Raw genomic sequence first — 13,139 nt, 5'->3', positions numbered from 1 at the left:
CTGGTACACCCACGGTGTTACTAGAGCGTCCACAGCGATCGCCTGAGGGTCCCTTGACCTGGCGCAATATCTTTTTAGCTTTTTGTTGAGGCGGGACGCCATCATGTCCACCTGTGGTCTTTCCCACCGGTATACCAGCATTTGGAAGACTTCTGGATGAAGTCCCCATTCTCCCGGGTGGAGGTCGTGCCTGCTGAGGAAGTCTGCTTCCCAGTTGTCCACTCCCGGAATGAACACTGCTGACAGTGCTAACACGTGATTTTCCGCCCATCGGAGAATCCTTGTGGCTTCTGCCATTGCCCTCCTGCTTCTTGTGCCGCCCTGTCTGTTTACATGGGCGACCGCCGTGATGTTGTCTGATTGGATCAGTACCGACTGGTTCTGAAGCAGGGGCCTTGCTTGGCTTAGGGCATTGTAGATGGCCCTTAGCTCCAGAATATTTATGTGAAGCGAAATCTCCTGATCTGACCACAGTCCTTGGAAATTTCTTCCCTGTGTGACTGCCCCCCAGCCCCGAAGGCTGGCATCCGTGGTCACCAGGACCCAGTCCTGTATTCCGAATCTGCGGCCCTCTAGTAGATGAGCCCTCTGCAGCCACCACAGCAGCGACACCCTGGTCCTTGCCGACAGGGTTATCCGCTGTTGCATCTGGAGATGGGACCCGGACCATTTGTCCAACAGGTCCCACTGGAAAGTCCTTGCGTGGAACCTTCCGAATGGAATTGCTTCGTACGAAGCTACCATTTTTCCCAGGACTCGTGTGCATTGATGTACCGACACCTGTCCCGGTTTTAGGAGGTCTCTGACTAGAGATGACAACTCCTCTGCTTTTTCCACTGGAAGAAACACTTTTTTCTGGTCTGTGTCCAGAATCATTCCCAGGAACAGAAGACGTGTCGTCGGGACCAGCTGTGACTTTGGAATATTGAGAATCCAGCCGTGCTGTTGTAGCACTTCCCGAGAAAGTGCTACCCCCACTACCAACTGTTCTTTGGACCTCGCCTTTATCAGGAGATCGTCCAAGTACGGGATAATTAAAACTCCCTTCTTGCGAAGGAGTATCATCATTTCGGCCATTACCTTGGTAAAGACCCTCGGTGCCGTGGATAACCCAAACGGCAGCGTCTGGAACTGATAGTGACAGTCCTGTACCACAAATCTGAGGTACTCCTGGTGAGGGGGGTAAATGGGGACATGTAGGTACGCATCCTTGATGTCCAGGGAGACCATGTAATCCCCCTCGTCCAGGCTCGCAATAACCGCCCTGAGCGATTCCATCTTGAACTTGAACCTTTTTATATAAGTGTTCAAGGCTTTTAAATTTAAGATAGGTCTCACCGAACCGTCCAGTTTCGGTACCACAAACATTGTGGAATAGTAACCCTGTCCTTGCTGAAGGAGGGGTACCTTGACAATCACTTGCTCTTGGGAACTGGCTGTATGCTGCAGCTTTTTCCCTCTACCTTTGCCTCTCGGCAGAAAGGACGCGCCTCGAGCCCTCTTGTGTTTTTGGTGCCGAAAGGACTGTACTTGATAATACGGTGCTTTCTTTTGCTGTGGGGTAGCTTGTGGCAAAAATGTCGATTTCCCAGCCGTAGCTGTGGAAACGAGGTCTGAAAGACCATCCCCAAACAGTTCCACCCCCTTATAAGGCAAAACTTCCATGTGCCTTTTTGAATCGGCATCACCTGACCACTGCCGAGTCCATAAACCCCTTCTGGCGGCAATGGACATTGCACTTATTTTTGATGCCAGCCGGCAAATATCCCTCTGTGCATCACGCATGTATAAGACAGCGTCTTTTATATGCTCTACTGTCAGCAAAATATTGTCCCTATCCAGGGTATCAATATTATCCAACAGGGAATCTGACCACGCAGCAGCAGCACTGCACATCCATGCTGATGCAATCGCTGGTCGCAATATAATGCCCGTGTGTGTATATATAGCTTTTAGGGTAGCTTCCTGCTTTCTATCGATCCTTTAGGGCGGCCGTATCCGGAGACGGTAGTGCCACCTGTTTAGATACACGTGTAAGCGCTTTATCTACCCTAGGGGATGTTTCCCAACGTGACCTATCCTCTGGCGGGAAAGGGTACGCTGCCAATAACCGTTTAGAAATTATCAATTTCTTATCGGGGGAAGTCCAGGCTTCCGCACACACCTCATTTAATTCCTCAGATGCAGGAAAAACTACTGGGAGTTTTTTCTCACCGAACATAATACCCTTTTTTGTGGTACCTGGGGTACTATCAGAAATGTGTAATACATTTTTCATTGCCTCAATCATGTAACGGGTGGACCTATTGGAGGGTACATTAGTCTCATCGTCGTCGACACTGGAGTCGGTATCCGTGTCGACATCTGTGTCTGCCATCTGAGGTAGCGGGCGTTTTAAAGCCCCTGATGACATTTGAGACGCTGGAACAGTCACAAGCTGAGTAGCCGGCTGTCCTATGTCGTCAAACCTTTTATGTAAGGAGCTGACACTGTCACGTAATTCCTTCCATAAGTCCATCCACACAGGTGTCGACCCTTCAGGGGGTGACAACACACTTACAGGCATTTGCTCTGCCTCCACATCATTTTCCTCATCATACATGTCGACACAGCGGTACCGACACACAGCACACACACAGGGAATGCTCTGACAGAGGACAGGACCCCACAAAGCCCTTTGGGGAGACAGAGGGAGAGTATGCCAGCACACACCAGAGCGCTATATACCACAGGGATATCACCTATAAAGTGTGTTTTCCCCTTATAGCTGCATATATATTATACTGCGCATAAATTTGTGCCCCCCCCCTCTCTTTTTTACCCTTTCTGTAGTGCAGGACTGCAGGGGAGAGCCAGGGAGCGATCCTTCCAGCGGAGCTGTGAGGGAAAATGGCGCCAGTGTGCTGAGGGAGTGGCTCCACCCCTTTTTCGGCTGGCTTTCTCCCGCAATTTTAAGATTTCTGGCAGGGGTTAATATACACCTATATAGCCTCTGGGGCTATATATGGTGTCAGTTTGCCAGGGCTCTGGGGGTCTCCGGGATGTGTCTGTAGTATTTCAGTATGTGGCTCTGGGGGTCTCCGTGATGTGTCTGTAGTATTTATGTATCTGGCTCTGGGGGTCTCCGGGATGTGTCTGTAGTATTTCTGTGTCTGGCTCTGGGGGTCTCCGGGATGTGTCTGTAGTATTTCAGTATGTGGCTCTGCTGTCTCCGGGATGTGTCTGTAGTATTTCTGTATCTGGCTCTGGGGGTCTTCGGGATGTGTCTGTAGTATTTATGTATCAGGCTCTGGGGGTCTCTGGGATGTGTCTGTAGCATTTCTGTGTCTGGCTCTGGGGGGTCTCCGGGATGTATCTGTAGCATTTCTGTATCTGGCTCAGGGGGTCTCCGGGATGTGTCTGTAGTATTTCTGTATCAGGCTCTGGGGGTCTCCGGGATGTGTCTGTTGTATTTCTGTGTCTGGCTCTGGGGGTCTCCGGGATGTCTGTAGTATTTCTGTATCTGGCTCTGCTGTCTCCGGGATGTGTCTGTAGTATTTCTGTATGTCGCTCTGGGGTCTCCGGGATGTGTCTGTAGTATTTATGTATCTGGCTTTGGGGGTCTCCGGGATATGTCTGTAGTATTTTTGTATCAGGCTCTGGGGTCTCCGGGATGTGTCTGTAGTATTTCTGTATCAGGCTTTGGGGGTCTCCGGGATGTGTCTGTAGTATTTCTGTATCAGGCTTTGGGGGTCTCCGGGATGTGTCTGTAGTATTTATGTATCTGGCTCTGGGGTCTCCGGGATGTGTCTGTAGTATTTATGTATCAGGCTCTGGGGGTCTCTGGGATGTGTCTGTAGCATTTCTGTGTCTGGCTCTGGGGGTCTCCGGGATGTATCTGTAGCATTTCTGTGTCTGGCTCTGGGGGTCTCTGGGATGTGTCTGGCTCTGGGGGTCTTCGGGATGTGTCTGTTGTATTTCTGTGTCTGGCTCTGGGGGTCTCCGGGATGTGTCTGTAGTATTTCAGTATGTGGCTCTGGGGGTCTCCGGGATGTGTCTGTAGTATTTATGTATCTGGCTCTGGGGGTCTCCGGGATGTGTCTGTAGTATTTCTGTGTCTGGCTCTGGGGGTCTCCGGGATGTGTCTGTAGTATTTCTGTATCTGGCTCTGGGGGTCTCCGGGATGTGTCTGTAGTATTTCTGTATCTGGCTCTGGGTGTCTCTGGGATGTGTCTGTAGTATTTCTGTATCAGGCTCTGGGGGTCTCCGGGATGTGTCTGTAGCATTTCTGTATCTGGCTCTGGGGTCTCCGGGATGTGTCTGTAGTATTTCTGTATCTGGCTCTGGGGGTCTTCGGTATGTGTCTGTAGTATTTCTGTATCTGGCTCTGGGGGTCTCCGGGATGTGTCTGTAGTATTTTTGTATCTGGGGTTCTCCGGGATGTGTCTGTAGTATTTCTGTATGTGGCTCTGGGGGTCTCCGGGATGTGTCTGTAGCATTTCTGTATCTGGCTCAGGGGGTCTCCGGGATGTGTCTGTAGCATTTCTGTATCAGGCTCTGGGGGTCTCCGGGATGTGTCTGTAGTATTTCTGTATCTGGCTCTGGGGTTCTCCGGGATGTGTCTGTAGTATTTCTGTATCTGGGGGTCTCCGGGATGTGTCTGTAGTATTTCTGTATCTGGCTCTGGGATGTGTCTGTAGCATTTCTGTATCTGGCTCAGGGGGTCTCCGGGATGTGTCTGTAGTATTTCTGTATCAGGCTCTGGGGGTCTCCGGGATGTGTTTGTAGTATTTATGTATCAGGCTCTGGGGGTCTCCGGAATGTGTCTGTAGTATTTATGTATCAGGCTCTGGGGGTCTCCGGAATGTGTCTGTAGTATTTATGTATCAGGCTCTGGGGGTCTCCGGAATGTGTCTGTAGTATTTCTGTATCTGGGTGTCTCCGGGATGTGTCTGTAGTATTTCTGTATGTGGCTCTGGGGGTCTCCGGGATGTGTCTGTAGTATTTCTGTATCTGGCTCTGCTGTCTCCGGGATGTGTCTGTAGTATTTATGTATCTGGCTCAGGGGGTCTCCGGGATGTGTCTGTAGCATTTCTGTATCTGGCTCAGGGGGTCTCCGGGATGTGTCTGTAGTATTTCTGTATCAGGCTCTGGGGGTCTCCGGAATGTGTCTGTAGTATTTCTGTATCTGGGGGTCTCCGGGATGTGTCTGTAGTATTTCTGTATCTGGCTCTGGGGGTCTCTGGGATGTGTCTGTAGCATTTCTGTATCTGGCTCAGGGGGTCTCCGGGATGTGTCTGTAGTATTTCTGTATCAGGCTCTGGGGGTCTCCGGGATGTGTCTGTAGTATTTATGTATCAGGCTCTGGGGGTCTCCGGAATGTGTCTGTAGTATTTCTGTATGTGGCTCTGGGGGTCTCCGGGATGTGTCTGCAGTATTTCTGTATCTGGCTCTGGGGGTCTCTGGGATGTGTCTGTAGTATTTCTGTATGTGGCTCAGGGGGTCTCCGGGATGTGTCTGTAGTATTTCTGTATGTGGCTCTGGGGGTCTCTGGGATATGTCTGTAGTATTTCTGTATGTGGCTCTTCTGTCTCCGAGATGTGTCTGTAGTATTTCTGTATCTGGCTCTGGGGGTCTCCGGGATGTGTCTGTAGTATTTCTGTATCTGGCTCTGGGGGTCTCCGGGATGTGTCTGTAGTATTTCTGTATCTGGCTCTTGGGGTCTCCGGGATGTGTCTGTAGTATTTATGTATCAGGCTCTGGGGGTCTCCGGAATGTGTCTGTAGTATTTCTGTATCTGGCTCTGGGGGTCTCCGGGATGTGTCTGTAGTATTTCTGTATCAGGCTCTGGGGTTCTCCGGGATGTGTCTGTAGTATTTCTGTATGTGGCTCTGGGGGTCTCCGGGATGTGTCTGTAGTATTTCTGTATCTGGCTCTGGGGGTCTCCGGGATGTGTCTTGTAGTATTTCTGTATCTGGCTGTTGGGGTCTCCGGGATGTGTCTTGTAGTATTTCTGTATCTGGCTCTGGGGGTCTCCGGGATGTGTCTGTAGTATTTCTGTATCTGGCTGTTGGGGTCTCCGGGATGTGTCTGTAGTATTTCTTCCACTATCGCTACACCTGTAATAAAATGTTGTCACCTGACTCCCTCTCCACCTTAAGGAACAATTACAAGAATTATTCCATGGAATCACGCACCCTCTTCAGGATTCACGCTGCTCTGTCGAAGCTCAAAGCCCCAGACTCAGAGGAAAACAGCACGGATGGCACCAACCTCTAATTATGTTATTTATGTGTAACTTATGAGAGCATAGTGTGATACAGTTATAGAAACAACTACATGGGAAAAAGAAGAGATGGAGTTGCAGCAGCCAGTCAGATTATATGTAATTTTTCAAGCGGATTAGAAAATGAAGAGTCCTCTGGTTGCTGTGGTTTACCATACAATTTGTTTTCCATAGCTATCTGTGTCAGAAATGTTCTCTAATGATTCCAATGCACTTTATTAACAAAGTGACGTGTATAATCACTTTTAATAACCATTCATTGGTAAGGAAGATAATTGCATACTTGTATAATGAATATTAAACTACAGTAATTTTCACATTTATAAGTGTACAGTGTCTGAGCCATATTTCTGTTGTAGTTTCTAATTACTCAGAATATCCCAGTGCAGTCTGATTGACTGCCGTTAATATTAATTAATAGCATTATTGGTTGTAAACTCAATAAATTGTATAGTTTTTGAATAGACTTTGTACTGTCTTCATTTTGTCAGCCTACTCTAAGTTTGGAAAATGTGTTGAACCCCTACTAATAATAGGATTTGAATTACCTACCGGTAAATCCTTGTCTCGTAGTCCGTAGGGGATACTGGGAATCCATTTAGTACCATGGGGAAGTACCAAAGCTCCCAAACCGGATGGGAGAGTGCTGAGGTTCCTACAGAACTGATTGACCAAACTGAAGGTCCTCAGAGGCCAAAGTATCGAACTTGTAAAACTTGGCAAACGTGTTCGAACCTGACCAAGAAACTGCTCGGCAGAGCTGTAAAGCTGAGAAACCCCGGGCAGCCGCCCAAGAAGAACCCACCAACCTAGTAGAGTGGGCCTGAACAGATTTTGAAACCGGCAAGCCTGCCGTGGAATAAGCATTCTGGATAGTGTGCAATTGACCTCTTTGAAGCAGGACACCCAATTTTATTGGAATCATAGCAAACAAACAGCGAGTCCAATTTCGTGTGACGAGCTGTTCACTTTACATACACCTTCAAAGTCCTCACAACATCCAAAGACTTTGAAGTAGCAGAGGTGTCCGTAACAACCAGAACCACAATAGGTTGGTTGATGTGAAGCGCAGACACCACCTTAGGAAGAAATTGCTGACGAGTTCTGAGTTCAGCTCTGTCCTCATGGAAAATGAGGTAGGGGCTCTTGTGAGACAACGCCCCTAGCTCAGACACACGTCTTGCTGAAGCCAAGGCTGATGGTCTTCCACGTAAGGTAGTTTACGTCAACCTCCTGTAACGGTTCAAACCAGTCCGATTGGAGGAACTGCAGCACCAAATTGAGATCCCAAGGTGCCGTGGGAGGCACACAGAGAGGTTGGATGTGCAGAACACCTTTCAAGAATGTATGGACCTCAGGGAGAGAAGCCAATTGTTTGTGAAAGAAATAGACAAGGCTGAAATCTGGACTTTTATGGAACTTAGATGCAGGCCCACATCCACTCCCTACTGCAGAAAAAGCAGGAAACGTCCCAGATGAAATTCCACTGCAGAATATTGTCTGCTCTTACACCAAGAGACATATTTCTTCCAAATACGGTAGTAATGTTTAGACGTTACCCCCTTCCTGGCTTGGGATGACCTTGTCAGGAGTCCCTCTCCTGGCTAGAATCAGCCTTTCAACTTCCATGCCGTTAAACGTAGCCGTGTTAAGTCTTGATAGATGAACGGGCCCTGTTGCAGAAGATCCTCGTGAAGAGGTAGAGGCCACGGATCTTCGAGCAGCATCTCGAGAAGATCCGCATACCAGGCCCTTCGTGGCCAGTCCGGGGCAATGAGGATTGCTTGAACCTTTTTCACTTTTTATTCTTTTTAGATTTCTTGGGATCAGCGGAAGTGGAGGAAACACGTACACCAGAAGGTAGACCCACGGAGTTGTCAGAGCGTCTACCGCTACTGCCTGTGTGTCACTCGACCTGGAACAATACCGCTTGAGCTTCTTGTTGAGTTGAGAGGCCATCATGTCGATTTGTGGATATCCCCACCGACGTGTCAACCACCGGAATACCTCCGAGCGAAGGCTCCACACTCCCCCGGGTGCAGGTCGTATCTGCTGAGGAAGTCTGCTTCCCAGTTGTCTTATCACGGAATGAAGACCGCTGACAACGCCCAGAGGAGAATTCTTGACACCTCTGACATTGCGGCTCTGCTTTTCTTTCCACCCTGTATGTACGTCACTGCCGTCACATTGTCCGACTGGACCTGAATGGCCTGATTCTGAAGAAGAGATGAGGCCTGCAGAAGGGCATTGTATATAGCCCTGAGTTCCAGGATGTGTATTGAAAGGACGACTTCCCGACTTGACCAACTTCCTTGAAACTGCACCTCCTGGGTGACTGCGCCCCAACCTTTGAGGCTTGCGCCTGTGGTCAGCAGAATCCAATTCTGAATTCCGACCCTCGACTAGGTGAGAAGTCTGTAGCTACCACAGAAGGGAGATCCTGGCTTTTGGCGACAGACGGATCCTCTGGTGCATGTGAAGATGCGATCCGGACCATTTGTCCAGCTGGAAGGGCCTCGCATGAAACCTTCCGAACTGAATCGCCTCGTAAGAGGCCACCATTTTCCCCAGAAGGCAAATGCACAGATGCACCGAGATCCGGGTTGGCTTCAGGACAGCCCGAACCATCGACTGGATTACCATTGCCTTTTCCAAGTGAAGGAACACTTTCTGAGACTCTGTGTCCAGTATCATTCCCAGGAAAGGAAGCCTCTGTGTTGGTTTTACGTGAGATTTTGGGAGGTTCAGAATCCACCCGTGGTCCAGGAGTAGTCTGGTTGAGAGACCAATGCTGTCCAACAACCACTCCGTGGACGGTGCCTTTATCAGAAGATCGTCCAGGTACGGAATTATGTTCACGCTCAGTTTGCGGAGTAGAAATATCATCTCTGCAATCATTTTGGCGAATACCCTCGGTGCCGTGGAGAGACCAAATGGCAGGGTCTGGAACTGGTAGTGAGAGTCCTGCAGTGCAAACCGTAGATGGAAACATAGATGAGCCTGATGAGGCGGCCAGATCGGGATGTGAAGGTACGCATCCTTGATTTCCAGAGACACAAGGAATTCCCCCTCCTCCAGATCTGAGATCACCGCTCTCAGAGACTCCATCTTGAATTTCAACACTCGTAAGTACAGGTTCAATGACTTGAGGTTTAGAATCTGTCTTACTGAACCGTCCGGTTTTGGTACTACAAACAAGTTGGAATAGTACCCCTTGTTTTGCAGATGAGGTGGAACTGGAACAATGTCCTGAGTCTGCACCAGTTTTTGAATGGCGTCCTGTAAAGTTATACTTGCCTCTTGTGAAACTGGTAAGGCTGATTTGAAGAATCTGTGAGGTGGGAGCTCCTGGAACTCCAGTCTGTAGCCCTGGGAAATAAGATCTATGACCCAGGGATCCTGGCACAAACTTGTCCAAATGTGACTGAAGAATTTTAGCCGGGCTCCCACATGCCAGTCTTCCAGGCATCGCGGTCCATTGTCATGCTGAAGGTTTTGAGGAAGCAGAGCTTGAGCCCTGTTCCTGTGAACGGCAGTTGCTGTATGCGTGGTTTACCTCTTGCCTCTGGTGGCTGTAGAAGAACCTCTGAGTTTGCCCCTAAACTTGGCAGTCCGAAAGGACTGTAAATTGGGACCTGTGTAGGCATTCCTAGCTGGGGGAGCTGCAGAAGGAAGGTATGTGGACTTGCCCGCAGTAGCTTTGGAGATCCATTTGTCTAGTTCATCTCCAAATAAGGCCTCGCCTTTGAAAAGTAGGCCTTTCACGCCTTTCCTGGAGTACGCATCCACAGTCCACTGGCGTAGCCATAGACCCCTGCGTGCAGACACTGCCATAGTCGTAGTGCGTGCATTAAGCAAGCCTATTTATTTTATGGCTTCCACCATAAAATTTGCAGAGTCCTGTATATGCTGTAGGAATAAGATAAGCTCCTCCTGAGGCAAGGTGTCTAACCCTTCAATCAGGTTACCCAACCATTTGAAAATGGCTCTAGTAATCCACCCACATGCTATAGTGGGTCTCTGGGCCACCCCAGCAGCTGTATACAAGGATTTGAGCATAGTCTCAATTTTACGATCAGCCGCATCTTTTAAAGAGGCTGCACCCGGGACAGGCAATACAATTTTTCTTGAAAGCCTGGATACTGATGCATCCACTGGGCGGATTTTCCCATATTTCCTATCCTTAGGAGGAAAAGGAAAGGATGATAACAATTGTTTAGGGATTTGAAATTTCCTACCAGGACTAATCCACGGTTCTTCAAACAGGGTACTAAGTTCCTTTGACACAGGAAAAGTCGCTGAGGATTTCTTTTTTTTTTTAGATTAAAATAAGATTCCTCACTCTCCTCTGTCACCTTATCAGGGATATTTACAACTTCATTGATCGCTTCTATGAGAGCCTCTATTGCCTGCGACAGAGTACCCTTCCCCACCTCTGAGTCCACCTCACCCTCCATTTCTGACCCCATATCATCCGACTCAGACTGCAGGATATGGGCTAAAAGTGCGTTTTGCGGACAAGTGGCAGGGGACTGAGACGCTGGTTTGGGTACTGAGTCTCTTTTCATAAACTCAGTCATAGATTGTCTTAAGTATTGCGTCTCTTTCTCATTCCGAGATAACTTAGTAGAGATTGTGGAAATCATTCCCCTAATAGAGTCCAGCCATGCTGGTTCTGCCCCACTAGCCTGGGAAGGGACACTACATTGAGTACACACTAGTGAACCCCCTGGGGAAGAGGAACACTGTGCCTCACATGAAACACACTCTTTGCCTGATATACTGTATAGTGACAGCCAGACACACAGGAAAAGGTTAAATGCACAATTAACCCACAAAGAGCCCTTCCAGGGAGACACAGAGGGAGTATGGAACCAGCACATGGCGCCCTTAACGCTAATGCCAAGCTTAGCCGGGTTGCAATACTAAGTACCTAGATTAGGGACTTAGTACACTAATAAGCGCTTCCCCCTGCTATGATCCCCTGGTACCGCTGAGGTAATCTGGAATCTCTCCAGAGGAGCTGCGCGTCCCTGTCAGTCAGTGTCTGTGTCAGCTGCAGAGGGAAAATGGCACTGGTGAGCTGCAGGATCCGCTCATAGTGAAGCCCCGCCCCTTCAATAGCACATGGTCTTCCCGCTCTTTTTATACTGGCTGTATGTGTCTAAGTGCATAAAATGGAGACAGACTTCTTTTATGGCTTTGTTGCTAGTCTGGGTACGGTGTCCGCCATTCAGCGTCTGTGTCCTTACACAGCGGGAGACGCAGTCCGCCCCGTTTAGAAGCTGTGCGTCTCCGTACCCTCATGCCGCCATAATGGCTGGCGACCCGCTAACCGGGATGCCGGCTTAGTACTCGCCACTCTTCTTTCTTCTGGCTCTGTTATGGGTGGTGGTGTGCTGCGTGAATGTACGCTCGTCGTGGTGGGGCTTGCGAATAGTTCCGTCAGGAGCTAGTTTCCGGTCAGCGGGGAACGGGACCATTAACCCCCCCCCCTCCTCCTCCCGCAACAAAACGCGTCAAGTGGCATTTTGGGTCACTTTTTATCAGATTGATTGCTGCCTTTGTGTGCTCGGACCAAGACTGGACTTTGAATTTCGGCAGAAAAATTTAGGTGTCTAACTGCATCTGGAGTATCACGAATCCTCTCTACAAAAGGAGGACACCGCGACCTAGTGAGGACCCCGAACCCTGAATGGTTTCTGATTACATCAAAGGGACACTTACAAGGGACTACACCTCCAGCGGTACCATTGTGGTAAAGTTATACCATTAGGACTGTGCTGTTAGCCCTTTATTACTCCTTTCACCCATCTGGAATCCAGCCTATCAGAAATGGGAACGGATCACACTCTATAGGCAGCTGTTATTATAGTGACCCCCTTTTTTTCTTATTGTTTTTAGAGATTTTAATGTTTTTATGTATGTGATAAATTAATTAAATGAATACAATTTTTTCATTCAATCCTTCTCACTCACAGTATTACAGATTCCTGTTAGCGCTGCTATTTTTGTGTTGCTTTGTGGCTGGGCGGGTGTGTGACGTCAAAAGCCGTCCCTCCAACGTTAGAATCATCGCACACGAAGAGTAAGTTCAGGGCTCGTCTTTTGCACAAAATGTTTTTGCAGGCGCTCTGCTGCACAGGTGTTCGCACTTCTGCAAAGCGAAAATCCACTCTCCAGTGGGCGGCGACAATGCGTTTGCACGGCTGCTAAAAACTGCTAGAGAGCAATCAACTCTGACTGCCCACCTAAATGGATTCCCAGTATCCCCTAGCACGTAAGAGAAAATAGAATGTCTGTCCCTCTCACCACAGGAGGAAGTTATATGAAATGGGGTCTGTCCTTCCCACCACGGGGTGACACAGACAGGAGGGAGCTACGTGACAGGGAGCCCGTCCCTCTCATCACAGGGTGACACAGACAGGAGGGAGCTAAGTGACATGGAGTCTGTCCCTCCCACCGCAGGGTGACACATACACGAAGAAGCCGTATGTAGGAATCCAATGCGTTTTAGTCCTGATGAACCTGAAGTCATGGGATTACAGACCACATTGACAGAATTGTTACATGGTCTCTGAACTGAGTGAATTTATTGTCCCCGTCCTCAGTGTGCAGTGAATGGGGGACATGTGACACGCGGTCTGTGTTTTACATAAGTAGATAACAATGACTGGAGGTACTTTACTGTAACATGTGACTCCAACATGAAGCTACCCACAGGGACTATGTGTGAGAGGTCACCTAAAGGAGACTGGGCTTCCTCAGAAAAGCACTATGGGACCTATCTATATTTATGGGGGATTTTGCAGGTGATGGGGCTTCTCCCTAATAAAGCTTCCCTCAGCTGGGTGTCTGGCGGAGGCTTCCCGAT

The 13,139-nt window shown here is 48.9% G+C and overlaps 1 protein-coding gene across 2 annotated transcripts in view; it reads left to right on the top strand.

Annotated features, from left to right (window-relative positions):
- The window catches only part of LOC134936256 (tetratricopeptide repeat protein 39A-like), a 72,411-nt gene extending 65,684 nt beyond the window's left edge, over positions 1-6,727 (top strand). For both annotated transcript variants that reach the window (XM_063931263.1, XM_063931262.1), the window contains exon 18: positions 6,141-6,727. In XM_063931263.1, coding sequence (XP_063787333.1) covers positions 6,141-6,258 — 118 coding nt within the window. In that variant the 3' untranslated portion in view covers positions 6,259-6,727. The remainder of the gene's footprint in view (positions 1-6,140) is intronic.
- Positions 6,728-13,139: the final 6,412 nt, after the last annotated feature.

Source organism: Pseudophryne corroboree, chromosome 6, assembly GCF_028390025.1.
Source record: "Pseudophryne corroboree isolate aPseCor3 chromosome 6, aPseCor3.hap2, whole genome shotgun sequence".
NCBI lineage: Eukaryota > Metazoa > Chordata > Amphibia > Anura > Myobatrachidae > Pseudophryne > Pseudophryne corroboree.
This window is presented reverse-complemented; position numbering and strand designations above follow the sequence as displayed.